Source organism: Platalea leucorodia (genome assembly GCF_965183815.1).
Source record: "Platalea leucorodia genome assembly, chromosome: 3".
NCBI lineage: Eukaryota > Metazoa > Chordata > Aves > Pelecaniformes > Threskiornithidae > Platalea > Platalea leucorodia.
Genome location: NC_138825.1, coordinates 43998697 through 44020994, shown reverse-complemented (window position 1 = coordinate 44020994; position 22298 = coordinate 43998697). Strand labels below are relative to the sequence as shown.

General features: G+C 38.2%; 1 protein-coding gene across 1 annotated transcript in view; it reads left to right on the top strand.

Moving 5' to 3' along the window:
• Positions 1-22298, top strand: part of RYR2 (ryanodine receptor 2) — a gene marked incomplete at both ends in the record, with an annotated part of 441781 nt that overhangs the window by 132919 nt on the left and 286564 nt on the right. The window contains one exon of the mRNA XM_082305460.1: positions 5105-5209. Within this exon, the coding sequence (XP_082161586.1) occupies positions 5105-5209 (105 nt within the window). The remainder of the gene's footprint in view (positions 1-5104; positions 5210-22298) is intronic.

Genomic DNA, 22298 nt, shown 5'->3' with positions numbered 1-22298 from the left:
TACTTGGATTTTCAAAGTTAGGCATCTAATAAATGTGCTACTTTTAAAAAAGTTATGAACACCCACGTCTTATTTTTTGACAATGTTACAAACTGTGGATGCTGTGTAAATCAGGCTGCTTAGATGTTTTTTTAGGCACAGGTGTATGAATATTTAGTATACAGTTAGAGTTGAAATCTTGCAAGTCCATTTCATTGGGAATTTGGTTAGAAGAGAAATAAAAATATCCATGAGCCTAGGAAAACAACTAGAAAACTTGCAAATAATTAGGAAGAGAAATAAAGCTGAGGTAAAGCTGCTTACTCTTAGAGAAAGAATTGTGTTTGCTGATGTGATTTACTATTCCTTAGTCTTGTACTAATATTTATGAGAGGCAGAAGTTCAGTTTACGTTTACAGGATTATATGCATCATATTATATGAGCAGGTCATATGTTATTGTGGCTTGTTAGCACTGTAATGGCAGCGGGACTGAGTTTTGCATCTCAACATCTTGCTTTCCTTGTCATCACACTGGAGTATGGTATGCTCGTAAATAATAATTCACTGAAAACTGAAATAGTGCATAATGAATGCATCCAGTATCCACGATTCAGTTGTGGGTTGGACTAGAGTTAGAGATATTTTTAAATAGCATTTCAAAAGCTTTGCTCAAAACACCTTTTTAATAAAGGGTATGATTATCTAATTTGCAAATCTGCCACCTACAGAGTAAAGCATAATTTACTATGCAAATATTACTACAGAAAATTAGTGTACACAATAAACACAGTTTAAAATGGCAGGAAGAATAAAGAATTCTCAAATTTTCTAAATAATCCAGCAATTAAAAACCATTGCGATATTTTGCAAATGTGGGAAAAATAAATTGAAAAGAAATTGTTTTGAATACTGCCATTGTTTAACAGAATTTTCCAGTGATCTTTTTGATCAATGATAAGTGGTACAAATTCCCTGGACTATCCAAGGACCTCATTACATATTCTGTCGCAAAACAAAACAAAAAACCCCTTTTGGAATATGGACTATTTTTCTATGCCTTCATTTAGAAAGCTACTGCAGCAAAGATGAATACAATAAAAATTGGTGGAAATGAGGATTGAGGATTACCAACATGGTTATTTAGATCTCTTGAGACATCTGCTTTCAAGCACTGATCATTTTTTGGGGGAGTATAAATTGTGTTCTGCTCTTGAATTAAGGATTTATTATTACCATTAAACTGTTGAAAATTTCCAGCAAGTTACAAATTGTTACCATATTTATTAAAAATGCATTGGTGGGTGGTTGTTACGCACATAGCAAAATATTTTCTTTAAAATTCTTTATTATTTAATAGTGTATTCATAGTCTAGGAAAGCAATCACTAAAATATCTGTCTATACATTTGACCTGTCCTCAAAAAAACCTGATACTGCAAACTGCTACAGATTCTCATTGCAGCCCCTAGAATGTGCAGCCTTTTTCCAGACTGGGCACTAAAAACTGCTATGTAATTTGTGTGAAGATACCTTTCGATAGGGAATATTAAGCTGCCGTATAACACAGAATACCTTTATTTTTCATATTCCTTCCTCCATCTGTACGTGAGGTAATAGGAGAGATAAGAGGACTGGCAAAGACTCTGTGTTTTTCCTTCCTCATTTTTACTTTATGCTTTGAAGAGATGCAAATTGCGCTGTTGTCGTGGTTTAACCCCAGCCAGCAACTAAGCACCACACAGCCGCTCGCTCACTCCCCCCCGGTGGGATGGGGGAGAGAATCAGAAGAGTAAAAGTGAGAAAACTTGTGGATTGAGATAAGAACAGTTCAATAATTGAAATAAAATAAAGAAAAATCAGTCCCCGAGCAGTGGTCCCCTTGCTCCCGGCTAACTCCTTCCAGCATATATACTGAGCATGACGTCATACGGTACGGCATAGCCCTGTGGCCAGTCGGGGTCAGCTGTCCTGGCTGTGCCCCCTCCCAGCTCCTTGTGCACCTGGCAGAGCGTGGGAAGCTGAAAAGTCCTTGACTGGTGTAAGCACTGCTTAGCAACAACTAAAACATCAGTGTGTTATCAACATTATTCTCATACTAAATTCAAACCACAGCACTATACCAGCTACTAGGAAGAAAATTAACTCTATCCCAGCTGAAACCAGGACAATAAATAAAATTTTTAATAATTTTTAGTATAAATAATTTTTAATTTTTAATAAATTTTAATGAGGGTTTAAAAATTACCTGGAATTATTATTTTTTAGAGGGGTCTATTCAGAATAGAAACCTTCAACCTGTGTCTGGTATGCCAGCCTGAAGCCTCATCTTCTAAATCCAGAGCTTTAAAAGCATTAGCATTAAAATGGACTGTATAGGGTTGAGCAGAGCTGTAAGTGTCTGAGCTAATTATGTTGGCAGTTCTGCATCTGTCCCATGTATGTCCATGCCGTGATTGTTGTACACTATATGTAGACATTCCTGTTGGATCTTCAGTAGAGCAGATTTGGGTGAGAAACTGCCAGAGAGGAAGAGTCCGATTCACACACTCATCGCAAGCATCAGTAGATGCAGCTTCCTTCAGCTCTTAAGGGAAACACATTGCTCTCCAAGGCCACCGAGTGTCTGGGCATTCATGCAACAGAGATGTGGCGGGGTAACGTGCTCTCCCGCTTGTCTTGAGAAAAAGAAACTGGTTCTAACGTTTTGCTAGACTGTAAGAAGGTGCCTCTTTCACTTAATTAAAGCAAGATGATCTCATACACTTCTTTATTACGCTCTGGCTGCTCGAAGTGTGCCTTACTCACCTGCTATGAGAATAGCTGAGAAATGTTCATTGGGACTTCATTCCTCAGTTGTAACGGGGAGAGATGAAAATGCTTATGGCTGTCTTGAACGTAAAGGAGAATGGAATTGATGAAGGAGGAGTATCCTAGTTATGTTGGCTTGATCACTGTGTGCAATGATGCAAGATTTTCCATATTTTACAGTGTATAACCTGTAGGGTAGGTTCAGTAGTAAAAAAATTTGATAGGTCACAAAATTATATGTGTGAGACATATTCTGCCACCAAAAATCTTGCATAACAGTAATAACAGTAATAACAGTAGGAAGATTGTTATGGAGACTTTGTTTGCTTATATATGTTTGCTTATAACCAAACAGATCTAGAAAGTGTAGCCTTGGCTCATTCCTGAGCACAGTGTAAGGAGGGTCTTTCTGTTTTGTTGAGACTCTTGTTTGTCAGTCAGTCTTCACTGGAGAGAATTGAGGGCGAGCTGGACTGTCAGGCCATTCATTTCTGTGAGGCTTTCTAGAATGGAAAATTGTACACGTTTTTACTGAGCAGAAACAACACCTCGCAACCCGCGATCTTTGAGTGCTCTCTTTCCTGCTTTGTAAAATAAGAGCTTATGATAGTACTTACATTACAAGGATGTTTTGCAGAGAATCTAATTAGTTGTCTGTTGGCCTAATAACAGCATGAATAGGACTGCTGTACTGTCTGAGTAACTACAAAAGAAAAATGATAACGAGAACACTGAGAAGCAAGTAGAGGCCTGATTCTAAAAGAGTCAGCTTAAAAATATTTCATGCCAAAGTATCATTGCATAAATCAGTCAAAATCCCATGCAAAAGAGGATGCTCTTTAGTGCTATTTGATCTGGCTAAAACTTTAATTTAAAATACCATTTTACATTAATTTCATTGAAATACAAATATGGGAAGGTAATGAAAGATCTGTTAGTTAATAAATGGTCTTGAATTACTGTAGTTAGGAGTGATGAACAGCAGTTTAATAGGCTATTAAGAGTGTGAGGTATACTGAGTAAATTAACTTTTGAAAAAGAAGGGAGCGAAATGGTTTTGCAACTACCTTTTACAATTTAATGTTTGAGGCCTTGGAAGAGGCCTCTTCAAATTGTACACAGTTTGAATAAATGTGCAGTTTTACAGCTTTAGCAGTAAAAGCATTCATGGTGTAAAAAAACTATTTCCAATAGTCAGGAAAAGTATTCATAAACTAAAATACGCAACTAACATGAAAAGAAAAAGAGGAGGAACATGAAAGAACTTCTGGAGGCAAGAAAAGGTGTGTAGGAGTTGCATATTCTTCTATTAACAGAAGAAAAGATCCCCACATAAAATCTGATTTTACTTTGCTACTTTGTAACTTAGACATTGCTGTTATAAACCTGTTTCAATTTTATTACAAATTTTTATGATAGTCTGGAAAATTAGCTTTTCAATAGCTCAATGAATTTTTTTCAATCATGACAAGTTAAATATTTATTTTAAGACTCTCTAGTTTTATCCCACTTAGAACAGAATATGGTGAAGCATACGGCCCTGCAAGGCTGAGAAGCTACTGGCTTGGCCTTAATACTCAGTGTCTAATATTTCTGCTACAGAAAATTCATCTTGATCTGGAGACCATCATAAGGATGAGGTCTGGCTACTACCAGTAGCCTGAAGACTGAATTTTGTTTCCCCCACAATCTGAGCATAATGTCTAAGACATACGCTCCATATGCTAATGTCCAAGCAGAGATTTCACGGCTTTCCTTGGCAGCCTTCGACAATGTTTTCTACTTCCAGGGTGAATATTTCTCCCTAATATTTAATTGTAATTTTCTTTGGTACAACTTGTATTGCTGCTCCTGTTCCTTTCAAGGAGCACCTCCAAGAAGAGTCTGCCTCCATTTTCCCTGTAGTCACCACTAGATTTGTAAAGCGAAGTGTAAGATCCCCTTCTCCTCTCTCTCTTCCATCCAGGCTGATCGAGCTCAGCTCCCCCGGCCACACAGGGTGAGTACACCAGCCCCGACAATCATGGTGATCCTCTGCTGAACTTGATGCAGTTTATCGGTTTCTTTCTTTTATTGCAAGTGGGACCCAGTACCCGAGGTGTCAGCTTGCAGATGCTCAGCAGAGGGGAAGAATCTCTTCCCTTCGCTTGCTGGCTAAGCCTTAACTGTTGCAGCCCAGTATGTGGCTGGCTTTCGTAGCCTCAAGGATATAGTAGATCTTTCAGATTGGTGGAAAGCGTGGGAAAATAGAAGCATTGGAAATTGCCATTCAGCAAATCTGTCACTAATGTGAACTCATGTTTTTCCTTCACCTAGAATGTTCCACCTGATTTGTCCATCTGCACCTTTGTGCTGGAGCAGTCTCTGTCAGTACGGGCCCTCCAGGAAATGCTGGCTAACACAGAAGAAAAGGCAGAAGGGGTAAGTTATTAAATATTCACTTTTTTCGTCTTGCAAAATACAACAATTTTTTTCCCACTGTACCACAGATTTCATGATTGGCACAAGCTTATAACATCATGAATTCCTTATGTTTAGTTTTCTTCTTTTTGCTACAGGAATGGTCTGATTTTTGAGAAATTCTAAACACTTGCAGCTTTCACCGAAGCTTGCCAGAGTTGTAAATTCCCAACAGTTTTAATGTGCTGCAGGTCAGCATAGAGCTACAGGAATGTTTTAATTTGAGATCTCACTGTGAAATATAAAGCTTGATCACTTCTTCAGAACAGCTAAGCTTTCTGAGGATTTCTGACTGTATCAAGTGAGACTGTCAGATTTGGATGTGTGCTGTTTTTCTCTGGAAAAAATGAAATTGTTCTGTGTGGCCTGAGCTAAAATGTCCTATAACTCACCTTTAGAGCTGGAAATAGAATGTTATTGAGTCTCGATGGACAAGAAATATGGAAACTAACACATTTTTGCAGTCTGGAGGATGAAGGATGTAGGAATAATGTTAATTGTTTGACTAGCAAGTAGGTATTTACAAATAAATCATAGTGTAATTAATGTTCTCTGCTGTGTAATTAGATTTGTTATGATGTAGTTGAGTGTTCCATATACACCCTGTAGGGTTAATTTGAATGCCATGCTCCAGCTCAAATCCTATAAACTGTAAGTGAGGAAGAATGACTGTAGGCCCAGGAGTTATACAGATAAGAGAGAGGTAGGGGTTAACCATAGCTCTGTCACTCAAGAAGGCTGGCAGGAGAGAAGCATGCCTCTGATATTTCTGGGAATGCCTCGAGAAAGCAAATTTTAAACTAACATACAGTAGTCAGTCCCATAAAAGGCCAGGCACTGAGACTGAAAATGGTATTTGGGAAATGAAGTCCAGGAGCAGTCCCATGGATGATCCAAACTGTGTGCTGTCAGTGAGAATTTGTTCCAAGGACTACCTCCAACAGCAAGAGAATGGAAAGCACATCTGAGAGAAGAGGTGGTACCAGAGTAAGCAGATCCATGCTTCTTAACGGGGACCCCTCTTCCCTTAGTTTGTAAAAAATACTGAAGCCAAGAGCAAGCAAATCCACAGGAAAAAATAAATTCAAAAGAGTGGACACATACAGGCTTAACGTCAAAAATCACAGTCCAAACCCAAGGCTGTGCAGTGATAACTGTGTACAGCCATATGTGTGAAGTAGAGCAATGGTTTTCTTGCTGTTTATTCCCACCAGACGTGGGCAGGAGCTGAAACTAAAATTGTAGGGGAGTGTGTGTTAAAGTAGTGCTATAGGGCAGAATAGAGTGAGTGAAAAAAACATTTAACTTTCAAATCTGAAGTATTGAAACTTTTTTAGAAATCATAACGTTGATTGGCAGATTTCCTGTTGGGCTGTCTGTAGCAGAGTCTTGGGGCCAGCTATTAAGTGAATATTTACTCTTAATCCAGAGAACATGGGATAAAGAACCAAGTTGTCTGTGGAATGGTTAGAAAATGGGATCTTGGTGATTCTGCTGGGAAGAGGGCAGACTAAAGAGAACTTTGTAGAGGTGTGAGGCAGAACGTTTGCACTAGTTCTGGGCTATTTTCTGCACTAGATGTGAGCAGAAAATAGAAAGACTTTTGTAGGGCACACTGACTGATGGGACCTACATACTCCAAGCTGGAAGAACCTTGTTTGATAGTAATCTGGTATTACCTGGAAACAATTATTGATGTTTTCTGTGCATAACCATGAAGGTCGGTGTTCTGGGCAATCACATCCATCCATAAAGAAAAGTGATGGCAGTTGTACTGACGTACAGTGCTCTGTACTCACAGGTCTTCTGAGACGCACGCAAGAAAGATAAAGCAAAGTATCTGAGTGTGGTCATTATGTGGTTGTTACCTGTTTATAGAGTAGTTTACTGTGCTCTCAATACCTATTAAATTCCAACGCTAGCAGAAGATACAGAAGTGCAGCTACACCAACCCATATAGCTGGTGTTTACTGAATAATGAATATATTTCTACTGCAAATTTTGCCTGGCTTCTGTGCAAATGCATTAGGAATCTGCCTGTGTGTCTCTTGCATACTGATATATTGATATTAGAAGAGAATAATCTTGAAAATAACTTGTAGATTAAGAAAGTCATATTGTTGTCAGTGTCATCATTTTTCTTTCTAATAGGTCTCTGGAAGCCAAGAATAATGATTATACTAAAATGAGTGAATGTGTACTTGCTGATAAATTAATAGAACTGACATTTGGTTTCTGTATGTTGTTTCTATGAAAAATATATAAAGTTTTCCTTTGCGTTTATAGGTATTTATCATAGGGTAGGTGCTTATGTAGGCAGCTTCATATTTGTCTGAAGTAACTGTTAGAACATGTGAGTTTTGCGTTTAGTGACTGATGTGGTTACTTTAAGTTTTATGAGAAGAGGTAATTTTGTGCATACATCTGAAGCACTATTATCTTCCTGGAGCAGCATCAATTTTTTGTTTAGAATAACTGTTTTCTTTCATTTAGGAGAAGAAAGTATAGCAATTTTTTGAGAGATTGTTACTATGAACTGGATTCAGTATGACCTCAGTTTTCTAATGGAAAGAATCCTGCAAAGCGAGGTCTTTGCAATCCTTAGTTACTTTTCATTACATTAGAAATCATTAAGGCTGCTGTGTTTAAAAGAGGTCTCCTTGAGCGTCTTTGCTTTTTGTGGTGTGTAATCTCTTGAATGCTATGTTTATATAATAGGTATTCCTATTATATAACAGTTAAGTCAGCAGTAATGAAATGGTTGAGTAATATGAACAAAACCTCATGCTGACTTGAGTCAGAACAATAAACAGCTTTCCCTGTGCTTAAGAAAGAACAACTATGTGCACTAGCTGGATTTAATTTTAATTCTCAATTAGTGTGTATTAAATGTTCAAGATTACCTCTGCAATAAATACCTACCTTTTTAGTGCAAGAATCCCCAAATGAGAATTTCCGTACTTCATGAGATTAGTGATCCATCTATCTCAGTATACCTACGTCTCTCTCCTGAATCAGCTAAATACTAGTATCAAAGGAAAATGAGTGAAATTTCATAGGAGAGAATGTGTCTTCTAGCCCTAGGCACTGAGCAGTTACTTTTTGCTCTGAGGTTTTATCATTTCCCTTCCTTCATTATCATACTACGCTTAGCTCCGGCAGTTTATGAAAACATTGACATTCATAGCTTTTGGTTTAAAAAATAAAACCGCAACCTCTTTTGTTTGCTCAGGCAGCATTTTTTACACTTTTCATTTTAAACAAGGTACATTTTTTATTTTGCTGGGGACTTGAGTGCTATATGCATGTACTACTTTTATTGTTAGTTCATCCACAGAAAAGAACCAGAAAAGGGGAAGGAAAAAGGAAGGAACACTGTGGAAAGGGAACAGTAAATAATCATATAAATGGAAACTATCATTACATGTGTCCCCAGAGTCTGGGCTCTGGTCTCGTAGGCAAGCAGAATTATAGCTGCTCTGTCCTAGGTGGGCCTATGGCCTAGGTATTATTTTGTAATTATTTTGACTTGTTTTTTGAGTGTGACTTTTTATTATTAGAAAAGCAGGTGAAATACGAAAATGGAAATCCTTAGGTTTTTATAAAGCATTTAAGACCAGAAAAAAACCTTCAGGTCATCTATTCCTAGCCTGGTCATTAAATTTTTCCGGTGACCCCTCTTCAGAGCCCAGTGCCTTGTTTTTCACTACAGCTTATCTGACTGAATGATCCTGAGAAAGCGAATCCACAGCTTTCTGGAATAATTTAGAAGTGGTCACCACAAGATGTTGTAATTGTCTTTTGCTTCTGATTCTTTTTACTCTGCTTATTCGTTGTTTGTCTTTTTTTTTTTTCTTTTTTTTTTTTTTTTCCTTAATCAAATCTTCCTTTACTAGATTCAAGAGCTCTAACATTTAGTATTTTCTCCTTGTGAAGTGCTGAAATGCCATAATCAAATCAGTTCCTGGAAATTTTCCTTAATTTTCTTAGTAAATGAAGCCTGGCCATCTATCCATTAATACTCTTGTACTCAGTAACTTCTGAGATTTCTGGACAATATAAACAATATTAGAAACAGGCGTAGATAGTTATGTTCTTCCAGATGTGATGGATATTGGGTAGGAGAAAGGGATCTAACTTTACATCCCTGTAAGAGGAAAGGAAGGCTAAGTTGGCTGGTTTACGCTACCGTCAACTGCTCTTGAGCTGGTGTATCTATCTTCTGTGCTGCTGTCTTTTGCTCAGAAGAGGTGCCACAGGTACCTGGGAAGGCAGTTGCCAGCTTTCAGGTGTGAGGAAGGGATTTATAATTTTGTGACTTCTTTCAGTTTTGAGTTTTAAACATCTTTTTCATAAAAGTTAGACAACAGACTTGTACATAGTATGCTATTACCAGTCTCACCTTTTAGGACAAGGAAAATGATTTCTCTGTGTCCTACTTGGACTGTCCTGCCTGTATATCCAGGGATTGCCCTAATTCTTAGTTTCAATATGTTGTGTCTTGCTGATACTGGCGATTCATAAAAGATATTACAATGACTGGTACCTTTAGATGCAGCATGCAGATTTCAGCCATGATATATAGCAGGCAGAGTAGGTGATGACGCTGATTATTACCAGTTTCTTGGCCAAAATCAGGGCCAGAATGCATACTCTTGAGCAAGCTTACCTGCTGTAAGTCTCTATTGATGACATACAGGTGAATTTTCCAGATGCTACAAAATTCTCCACCAAGTTGCTTTTCTATTGTGTGACAGTTCTAGAGCTGCCAAAAGAAAAGGTATCTAAACATATTTGGCATGGAAAAACATCAGGTATGTTCTTAGCCTCAGTTGCCTCAGCCAATGACTTAGACTTTTGTCTGAAAGTTTTTTGAAATCATCCTCATGCAAACATGCTGCATAAAAAATAATAGCTATTAAAATAAAAATTTGCGAAGAGGGTATGCAGATTAAAATGAAGTGTCAGGTAACCTTCATAAAGGCTATTGCTACTAACTCTTGCTTGAAATATATTTCAAAGGGTTGTTTTGGGTTTTTTTTTTCATATACCTCAATATAAATGATTTTTTTCTAAAGGGAGAGTTTGAGGATTCAAAACACTGCTACTATCTGTATTTATGTAACAAGTGGCTAGTTTGAACTTTCATTCTATTCTAATGCATTTATTACTTCAGAGATCAAAAAAAGTTTTGGGTACAGTGAATAGGTACAGGAAATTAAATTAGCTTAGCATTTAAAGGACATTTTACTGTAAGTGAACAAGCACAAAGTCACGTATCTTTTATATTGACCAGAACAAAAACCTGCTTTTCTTTTGAAACCAATAAGAGCTTGTGATTCCTCAAGTTACACTCACTTTGCTTGGATTTTCCGATATATATCCAGCAGTCTCATGATATAAATAACATACTACTCTTTTGCCTTGTGATGTCTTTTATAGTCCTCCATGATAATTATCATAAATGAGGCCATTGAAATTTGAAGACTCCAGATTGTATGTTACATGCCATACCCTGGTGAATAGACGAGAGAGAGAGAGGTGTATGACATATATAAATAGATGTGGTATGTGACTTGCTTTCACCTGCCAGTATGGTGTGCATCTTTGTGTGGATGAGAGATGTTATATCCCATGCAGAGGATTGTTGTTAACTGCACCTTTTCATTGGAGTGATTGAGAACTCTTGGTAAACTGTCTTTCACAGGAGCTTTAATTATTTCTGTCTGCAGTGGTAAAGCATTCTTTTCACTCTGGTCTACCAGAAGACAAGTGGGTGCCAAGCCATCCCAATTTTATTGTCGTACCATCCATCCACAGCAAAATCTCATTTCATGGGGAGCCTGTAGAGTGAGAGGTGCCTGTTCTGGTGAGAGCTTCTGGAGTTCTGGAGCTCCTGTTTGCTGCTCTGTGCTTTGTTTGTTTGTTCCCCCCCCCCCAAGTATATATATATGAGTATGAGACTGCTATGAGGTTTGGGTTTTTTTGCAATTATATCAGCGAAGTGGGTGGAAAGTTCAGTTCCTCTGCTAATGGCTAGGCTTCATGCTACATGAATTGCTCACTAGTAAAATCAGCTGCACTTGGAGTGTAATGTGCTTCTATTGGAATTGCGTTTTAATGACTCTTGCAGGACAGATGCACTAAACTCACTTATCCTGTATGGAACCAGATGGATTTCACTCCGTTGCTTCTGTGTCCTTTCACATCAAGTGTCAGCTTTTTGATTGCTTACTAGAAAAAAAGTACTACTGAAATAAGTAAGGATTTCTTTGTGTGTTATCTGTGGCAAGAAAATAAGTGTATATGTAGTTACAATTGTATTTTGAATGACACCATATACTATGTACTAGAATATGTCAGGATAGTGTAGGGCTCTCTAGCATTTATACTGAGATGATTTTAAGTGCTTATTCAGGAAATCACACTGTATTTGTTCTTTACTTTCTGAATGAAAAACTCTGAGTAAACTTGAAGTCTTTTTTGCTATTTGTCTTCCTAGACTTCATTAAGTAGAAAAAAATGCCTCCTGTTTGCCTTAATATGCTTGAAATTAGTTTACCTTTACGCAAAATCAAATGTAGGGTTAAATCCTTTGTTAGTTTCCTGCAAATTGATCTTAGTTGCTATATTGTCTACTGAACACTTCTACGTGCGGTTTTCTGCATTTTTTTTCCCAGTATTTGCACAGCAGCTGTGCTTTTCTGCTACTGTATGCCACTGAGATTTTCTGTGCTTGGACGCTCAGTCCTGTCCTCCTGGTTGGTAATGAAGATGTGAAATGCTGCCAATGTCGCTATCAGCTCCTGAGGGATGGTCTTACATGGGGTAGGGGTGTGGGAGGAAAAAAGAAAAAGACAAAGGATTTTATTTTGCATTTTCTTTCTCAGTAAAGACATTTAAGTGCTTAAATGCAGCATGAAGGCTGCATGCTAAATGAATGTGCTGGAGTTTCTCAGATCTGCTCTTTGACCGATTGCACTTGTGCGATTCTCATAGAGATTGAGGTTCAGGGCTGGAAGTAGACTTCTGTTTGATACTTTTGGGTGTTCTGCAAACCCATCTGAAGCTGGACACTGGCCCTGGAACTGATGTGCCCAATGATGTTATTGGAACACTCAGGCACTGTTGCAGAGTGTTTGAATGCAGGGAGAACCCGCATGCAATGGAAAAGGTACGCATTTGAGGGGGAGACGGTGAAGGTGACCTAACCTCTCCCTGAGACTGTGGCTTTGCACAGCTCCAAAGTGGACTAGACACAAGGATTAAAACAAGAATTGGTTCAGATTCCATGTGGTCCTAGGAAAGAAACAGAATAGCTGGACAAAATGCTACTGACTGAAAATGCCTAGTGTGGTAGTCATTGAAACTAGCACTTTGATGTAATGAGCTGCCATGAGGACAGATGAGAAATACTGGCACAGAGATTAGGGTGGGGAACTCACGGTGTGCTGTGGGGCTTTTAGCTTGGATGAGGAAATAAGGGGATTGTTGGTTTCTCTGCTTTTTACCAATCAGTTCCATAGGTAATATCCCCTTTTAATCTATAACCTATAGCTAGTTAACATAAAGGATGGCAACATACTGATGCCATTCAGTAAAGATTCCCTGTTAAGTCCTGGAAGATTCTTTTTTTTTTTTTTTTTTTTTTTAAATGAAATTTAAGCACAGAGAAATTGGAAATGGTACAGTTAAATTTGTCTTTAGAACCACACAGCTCATTTGTTGCAGTGGTTGGAAATGGTGTACTAAATGGTATTTAGGCAAAATAAAAGATAAATAGATAAAAACTCCCAAATCCTCACATTCAAATGATATTCCATAATGCTGAAGAGTGTCAGTTTTGTTACATAATCCTATGTAAAGCCGAGATAGTCTCTTAAAGCACTAGTTTTCTTAATGCTACTAGATGGTTCTCCAAAGCTATTAACACAGCAAGTTTTTAAACCAGGTCAGTCTAGCTAACCAGTTATAATCCATAAGCTAAGCAGTGATTGCTAGTACTATTTTTTCTGTTTTTGTATATCTTCATGACTCAGGCCTGATTTGTGCAGGTGTTAAGGACCGTAGCTGATGGAAGCTACACATAAAATGTAAAATAATGTTAGAAATCAGATTAGAAATAATCTTAAACTGAACCCTCTAGTTTGTGTATACTTTGATTTTAATGGACCCATGCTTTAGATTCTTTAAATGTATTGATATGTCATCTGGGGTATTGTGAAAATTGAATTAATATTTGTGAGATTAGCATTACAGTAGTGTACATCATAAAATTGATGGCATTTAATCATTGTGTCTTTAGAAGAGTTTTTCTAATCAATATTCAGTACAATGGTTGCACGCTGAGGTGGGATGAAATAAAATAGTAAGTGACCACCCTTTCTTCTACATGTTGAACGAGGCAGAGTTGGAGTTGAAAAGGTAATGGACATGTGGAAGGCTGTGTCATAAGGCAGTGACAGGAACGGGCTGAAATTAAGGTTATATAGGTGGCTTTTGTCACTTGCTGTCTTTTTACTGTTTGCCTTAATTTTGTTACCTTTTTTGGTAAAAAATTAGCATAATTCTTTTGAAAATGCAAAAAGTTGATACTTTAGCTTAGTAAAAAGTGTTTTGAAATATAAATTGTTCATGTTTATATATATATTCTTGTCTGTTAACAGCCCTCCTATTACTGACTGTACAAAGTGCAACTTTACATTAGTCTCACAGCTGAGGCAAGGCCTGCATAGTGTGATACTCAAACATTGTATTTTCCTCTTCTTTTGCAATGCACACAGCTATAAACCGAATTATTTGTAAAGCCCAAGGCCTTACATTAAATAAACTATAACTTTCATTTTTGCCAAGTTATACAATTATGTTGAGAATGGAAATAATATTTATGCACTGTTTTTAAAAAGATTGTTAATAACACTATGTAAACATCTCATAATATATTTGAAAATTATCCAAATTTACATTTGTGTTATAATGGATTCTTGTAGGGATAGCTTTCTGCTAGGTGGATGCAAAATTTCAAAAATAGAGGGATCCTTTGTCTCATCTTAGTGGCTTATAATAGCAAGTTTTAAAGAATATTTAGATGGTTGGTGCAAAATGCTATCAGTGTAGGAAATGCATAGCAGTGCTATACAGGCTGGGAGCGTGGAAAATGTTAATGGTGTCTGCAGTGCTGCGTAACAAGAAAGTTGTCTGCTATCAAGCAGCTCCGTAGGACCTCAAAGCAGCTGCAGCTGGAAGATTACACAGGGGATTCTTCCACTTGAAATGTGTTCAGCGTGCTGATCTTCCAGGAGCTACTGTACCAATACCTTCTGTGGTAATTAAAAAAAACCCCTAATCTTCACATTCAGTCAAGATTTTCTTAATGTAGTTTTGTTTCTAACTCTCCTTATCTTGCAGGGTTCAACACCTTGGGGTGCTTTTGATGCTAATGATGCTGTATATGCATCATTGACTTCCATATTGTTCAAGTTTGGATGTGAATAGTCCTCCCCAAAGGGGTAACATTTGAATGGCAGCAACATGGGTAGCATTTGAAAGAAAAGAAGAGGTAGAGCTGGGATTGTGAGCCTGAGTACGACTGAGCAGACTGGATTCCTGTCCTGAACGGGAAATGGGGAGGAACTGGGTTTGGGGAGGAGCAGGGTTCATCTCTGTATTGCTTGTGTGGTGTGTCAGAGTCGGTGATCAATGTGCATGGTTTCCTGACGGTTGTCGCTGAACAGGTCTGGATAGGTACTATAAGCATGAGGATACGTCTGCATATATGTAACTGCATCTCCCCATGGCAATAAGAAATTTGAATCCATGGTAGCTACATCACTGAGTGAATCTACAATTCTTAGCAAAAATGACAGATCCAGTGAGAACAGGTGTTATTTCAGTAGTGTTGATGTAGTGTTGATTCACTGACAAAGTACAGTTTCTGGTTTTGGAAGGTCATGCTGGAGAGCCATCAAATGTTTTGTTTCAATAACAATAGTAAAACCAAAGCCTTCCAGGCAGGTGAGTACATCGGTCTATTTCAAGCATTTAAGTACTACTGTAGTGTGAGAGTTACAGTACTCCAGTTCTAAAGTTAACAGACAGATTTGGTTTTTGTTTCTCTCTTACTGTAGAGAATTACCATTTTTAATTTACTGAGGATGGCAACAGCTCTAGAGTTGGGGATGGGGGGAAGGAAAGTGAAAGAAACGAAGGGGCTTAGAATGAGGGGTATAAGTGAACAGAGAAAGGTTGAGAACAGGGAGCAGCTCTGTTTGCAGAGGTGAGGTTCTGCCTCTGGGCTTCCGGTGCCTGATTTACAGCCTAGGCTGGGACCTGAGTGCAGCAGGGCTTGGGATGAGCTCAAAACTCAATGGGAACTATAAACCAAGATCTTGCCTCAGTGTGCATCGGGATCACTCAGCCTTTCCTAAACCTGGATTTTAGTTCTGAGCATTTGAGCTGCTACTCTGCAGGCAGGGCCTTGTCCCAGCGAGGGGCAGGACTGCAGGCTCGTGGGCAGCCCTGGCTGGGAGGGGAGCCCGTGCTGCCAGCCTGCTGAGCCGCGTTTTGTCTCTGTGATGGGTAGCAGGTCCCGCGCCAGCAGGCTCCATTTTGGAGTATCTGCAGGATCTCAGCTGCAGTAAAGGCTCCTGCTGAGTTCCTGCAGGTGGTCTGGGCTGAGTCCTTCCCCTTCAAAAGCATGCCTGTGAAATATACATATATATATATATATACACACACATACATACATTTAGGTTAAAAAAGGGGAGTATGCTCTTTTTGACTCTTACTGAGCTCTTTGTAGGTATCTGTCCTTTAGTTTTCAAAATAAAATTGAAACCTATACTTTTAGAGTACTGTCAACATGGTAAGTGAGAAGAGGAGGTATTATCCTTTCATTCTTTGCCTTTTGTAAGGCCTTTGATCTTGATCCATAAGTGGCTTTTCAATAAACACGTGCTAGTTGCTGAACTCTGAAGATGGTCCTCTCTTTCTGCCTAGGCTGCAGCCTTTTCCAGTGTTTGCTGTTTAGACAGTTAGTTGCCCTTCAGTCCTCCAAATAATTGTCATTTTCTTTGTGCATAAATAGATAAGACTTTGTTTTCCTTTTCCATGTGATGGTAGTAAAAGCTCACTCCTTACTTTTCTTTATGGAAACAGCATACTTTGAAATAGGCAGAGCAAAGCAGAGAAACTTGAAAAGAACAGGGGGCAGTCAGGCTGCTAGCAGTAAACCTGACGTCTGTTTGATTGGGTGTTGTCATCTGCTTTAGACCGAATTCATTTGGGCTATGAAGTCCTGTGTATGATTTTTGTAGTTAATACTTGTTTGTGCAGATACTGCTGATGCGTTGGAATGTGCTTGTAATTATGGCAGTACATGCAGCTTCCACTCCTGAAGCAGCCTTTGGTAGCCGACAGTCTGTTGATAAATATGCAGAACACTTACTTTTCTTGAAAGAAGTTTCTATTTAAAAAATATTGGGATGAGTCACAGATATAACGGTACATACAGAGCAGAAGGAAAGGGACAAATTTGGAAATCCTGTCTTTTCACAACTTTTTTAGTGGCAATTCTTTAATGTGGTAAATTCACGTAATGTAGTGTATATGTAGGTCATTTAGCAGCAGACTATTTTAGTTAACCCGGTATTTGTGCTATTTTGCTCTTTTTGTAAAATTCCATTTCCAGGTGGTGTTCATTTGTTGGCTTATAAGCACTTTACTGTGTATAGCTCTACTTCTTCAAAACAACTTGTGCGTTTGTCCAAATTGTAATAAGGTCAGTAACTGATAAATCCTTTGGCTGTTCCAAAGAATTTCAGGTGAGGTTTCTTATTCTCTCTCCTCAGCTATGTGTCACTACTTTTTAGGTACATTACTTAGTGAAATACAAAGCCTTCATTTTACAGAAAGAACTTGTTGGTGGGTTTGGAGATCTTCAGAGGAACATATTAGGTAGCCAGCATTTGCCTCTGCCTAGAAGAAAGACCACGGTTCTCTTTCTCTAGTGATCCCACAGGGTGCAAAATGCTGGGTCCTTTCCGAGTTTGGCTTGAAACTGGAGTCAACAACTCTTGAACTGAATATTTAGCAAATAATTTTTCCTAAATCTTGGAACTATCTAAAGTAAATAAGTGAGAGACTTTACGGTTTGTTATTTTTTTAGGAATGGTGTTTGGTAGGTTTTTGAAATTGTGCCATTCAAGTTTCCCAGTGAAAATTTGAGGCAACTTGACTTAATGTTTAAATGCTTCACCCACAGGGAATTGTTTTGTAACTTGAAATGCAAATCTCCCAAGGATTTGGAGACAACAAACATGGCCGGTGGTTTGAGTACAATACAGTAGGAATAATTTTCTAAATTTTTTTATCTCATACTTATTCTGCATGTATTTAAAGCAGTTAGGAATTTTTGGTTCATAGCCATCTCCTTTTTATAGGCTAACTGCACTTCATGAAGGGAACTTGCAGCACTTTTACTTCTTAATTCTGGATGGATTTTCCATTTCCATGAGTTTCCTGTTTTTCTTCTGGCATATTGGATCAATTCAGACTGCAGGCAAGATTAGACTAATCAAGAAGTCAGATTCAGAGAGCCAAGTATGAAGGAACCCTACTGTAGCTGGGATTTGGAAAGAGCTTCCTGAAAATGAGATCAGGAAGGTGATGATTAAAGGGAGTGAGACAGACACGTAACAGTCACTCTTGTCTAAGTGAAGACTTCAAGTCTGTGAGGAAATGCTTAGCTAGAAGTTTCATTTCTTTTGCAGCTTGGTGTAACCAACTTCTGTTGCCCCTGTGCATAGTTCAGTGGATTTTTAATGAATAGTGGTATGCACTGAATTAATTATCTTTCTAATATAAACCTGACACTGATTTTTGTATTGATTTCAAAGTACAGCAGTAAAAGACAGGTATCTGTTTCTTTTGCGTTGGAATAACTTTTTTCCTAATTTTTTTCCCTTAAATTTCTTTTGATAGCCTTTATTTCCTTCATTTATGCTGTTAGTTTTGATCTGCTGCATATTTTTCTGCACCTGTGGGACTGATAGATTTTATACATTGTTGTCTCATTCCTGTTACTGACAGATTATCTTAACTTTGGAGCAGAACTGATTGATCAGTATACAGCTTGGTTACTGACACTAATATCTGACTTTTCTTTCCTCCATTGGTAACGTTGGTTCCACAGTGTCCTTGTTTTCCTTTAGATGTCAGACTCCCCCTTATCCCCCCGATCCAATTACATTAGAAAAGCACCGAAATACAGACAGAAGTAATTCCTGGACAACATGAGAAAATAGCCATAAAACAAATATTTCCATTAACTTTTAAGTAAAAGTCTCAGTTATATCATGGTAAAGCATTGTAATTAATGCTAGGAGTTTTTCAGATTTGGGCACTCATAAATCCATGTCAGACCTTATTAACAGAATGGAAGCATTTGATTGCACACATTGTGTGTGCATCCTAAGCTAAACTGTTTCTGTAATATGAAAAATTTTAATTTCACAACCTCTACTCCAATATTTGACAGCTTCATTTTTCAGGAAAATGCTGTCTGCGGATACCCATCAGTTAGGCAGAGTTCCTGCTAAATTGCATCATGAGCTTATTAACTCCCATCTAATCATCCAGTCATGGCTGATTAATCACTTCTCCTGGTGCCTTGTTTTAATAAAATCTGTTTTCCGTGCCACTGACCAGCAACCTGCTGTCTAATTTTATGTGTGGGGTAGTCTTTGCTGAAGGGAGCAAAATACAGCCCTTCTCCACTGATCCGAAGGGCCTTGGGTGAAGGAATCATCACATGCAAGTGTCTGGCATGTATAATTCTCCTTCCGTGGTTAAGGGATGGGGAAAACGTGTGTTTCCTCACAGAGCTTAAAAGGTTTCCCATGCCGCAGGGAAGGAATGGAGGCATTTTGGGACAAGAATGCAACTGTAGCTGGTGGATTTTTGAATATTCAAATCATCTATCTCCAACTGCGGAACTCTGACTTCACTAATTACTTTTTATTAGTAAGCAGCAAGATAACAAGGAGAACTGGCAGCTTTATCATTTTCTCAGCATGGGGAGAGGGGGAAAGTAATTTCATCCCTCATGCAAATGTAAAAAGGTAACACTCCTTAGTTCTTTTAATAAGTGTTCTGTATATTAATGAATAAGCGAAGTTATCAAGATACTTCCTTAAAAAATATGAAGATCGACAGTTAAATGCACTCTTGACAATTTAAGTTCTCTGATTTACACTACAGTAGCCTAGTTAAAAATGTATCTGAAAGCTAACAGCAGTTGTTTTAAATATGATGGGCTGAAAACGATTTCAGGTTTGCTAGCAGAACCCCGCACGTGTAGGAAGAGTCAGAAATGAACCAGAGGTCTCCTAATATAACGAACCAGAGCTTAAAAGAGCTAGCACTAAAATTTCCTGGCACTGTCCAGAAAGTTTTCTCTTTTGACAAGTCAGTGCGGTAAGGCAAGAATTACTTCTTAAATCAAACTTTTGAGCAAAAAGTCCAAACTACAGCTTCTTATTTCTGTAGTTTGAGTGTTTTCATTAATTTAAGGGTTGTCTACAGGTGCCAGGCCTAACTCAATGAAGTAACAAAATATTGCAGCAGTAATTTTCTTCAGAAATTCTTTAGATAAGTCTTCATCAGGTAGTGGTGTGTCATGAAGAGAGACAGAGCTGTTATGTCCAGCAGTGTTAGCTTCTACTTGTTGCAAGGCCTGCCCTTCCTAACTATGAATTTGTACAACCTAAGTGCTTCTTACTGCAAAGAAAGAAAGAAGGGAAAGGAGTAGAGAAAGGAGAGAAAGAAGTGGAGCTCAAAGCATTTCCTGCAGCATGGACCTTTGTATCATGCAGATGGACTTATCAGCAACCAGTGGAAAGCTTTATGAAAAGATGAGGTAGTTCAGAGGCTTACTCTACTTAAAATCCTGACTATTCTCAGCTATTTTAGAGATGCCACACTGCTGACAAGAGAACAGGAAATGCAACAGGGGGGAAAAAAAGTGCAAAACTTTTGCAGATAGAACAAATACCATCATTTTCTCCTCAGTGCACCTTATTTAGCATCAGAAGTGATTGTTAGCAGGCCATTTCAAGTAAGGCACAAAAAGAATAAGACTTGGCTTTGATCAACTGCACTTTGATCAAATGTAAGTACTGGAAAAAATCAAGAAGTGCAGGCACAGTATTTTTGCATTCTGCTTATCCTCAGGGAGAGGCAAGGACAGGAATAAAATCATTATCTATTTCAGATCACAGAATCGTGACAAGCAAATATTTCTAGCCTGGCACATGGGCTCTTCTTTTGAGTGTGCCATATTGGGAATGAGGATGTATGACGACGTGCTGCATAAAAGCAAACATTTTTATCATCCCAGACAAGTTTCCTATTTTGGAGGTAGCTGGCAGGCCTTTTTCCAGCCTTACCATGACCACTGGATCTCTAATGTGCTCAAAGGTTTCTTTCCAGGATGGTGGTCAGTAGAAACTGAGTTTGGGGGAAAGATAAATGAATTTATTTCTTCTCAGTTAAGTTTTCTGATCTAGGTTGCATACAGAGAAGGAGCTTAACCAAATAGACATGGAAGCACAGCTCTTGAAGCTGAAGCACAGCAGCTTGAGGATAAAAGTCTGCAATGGAAGACAACCCTGGGCTGGAAGAGAAGACATATCAATTAACTTATTGAATATTAAATTCAAGAAATCAAGGTGTCTATGAAGATAATCAAGTGTTGTAACCGAAACAAAAATACAATTCAATTTGGAATCTTATCTAGTTCAATTCTGGTTATTCTCTTCTTGCTTATTTCTATTAGAAAGTTTTAGACAGAGGCTTTGTTCTATGTTCTCAGTTTCCTCAACTGAGAAAAGGAAAAAAACCTTATTTTACTAATAGGATTTTCCTGCTTCAGTTCAGAAAAATGGTTCTAAGCTAATGGTTCTAAGATAGAACATCCACTATCTGGAATGCATTACTTTGAGATTTCAAGTCGCAGTCCCGTCTGTGGATCATGGCAGTATATCTGTTGCAGTTTTCACAAATAGTTGTAGAGAATGTGATTAGCCATAGTCAGCTAAGATTCTCCTGTACTGTGTGGAATAAAGTTCGTTAGTGGTTTTGTATGCTGCTCTGTATAGCTTACTTTCCAGCTTTGTGCACTGGTGATTAATGTTGCTGTATTAGTGGATGTTCAGCACATGTTCTGTGAGCTTGCTTTATGTCAAGATTTAAAAAGTGAGTTTCTGAATGACTCCTCATAATGGTGAAAAGGTCCCTCTTTATTTCCCTTCATCTAGTTTATGACTCTTTATCACAAGAGAAAATAGGAGTAACAGAACTACATTCCTGCTGTTTTAACTGGCTTTTATGTCTGGTTAATGTAGTGCTGGATATCTGCAGTGCTCAGAAAATAATGTTGGAAAACCAGCTGTCCAGTTTGGATTAAATGCATTTAAAATGAAAGCCTGGCTCCTGAGTGGAGCTCTTACGTGCCTCTGAAGAGAAGTCAGCAAATGCAGATCACTCTGAAGTTTCTGGATTAGCATTGCAGTAAATGATTAAATCATAGCTGTATGTTCTTCGTGGAGGACTTCTTACTGCAGCTCTATGAAATTCTAAGGGAAGTATTAAGACTCTGTAGTGTCATGTTCTCATCTAGTTCGAGAAGAGAAATTATTTTGTAATTCTAAATGCCATCCTTGATCCTTTGCTTGATTCTTAGAACATAATTTTGCATCCTTGTTTTTTCTCCTTGTAGCACTACTTGTATTCCTTAGACACATAGATGTATGGGTGCCATACCATTTTAGTATCTATAAAGCACTACTCTCTAGTTTGAAGTGTCATATTTTCTACTCATGAAATTAGTTATGTTGATGGCTACTTGCTAGCAGTAGGCAGTGAAAGAATTCTTTTAAGTTGAAGGTAGTAGCTTTCTGTAAAATGATTAATATAGGATAAGTAGCCCACAATCACTAAGTAAGTTCTCGAGACAGTGTATCCTTCACCCTTTTGGTCACTCTGGTGTTTC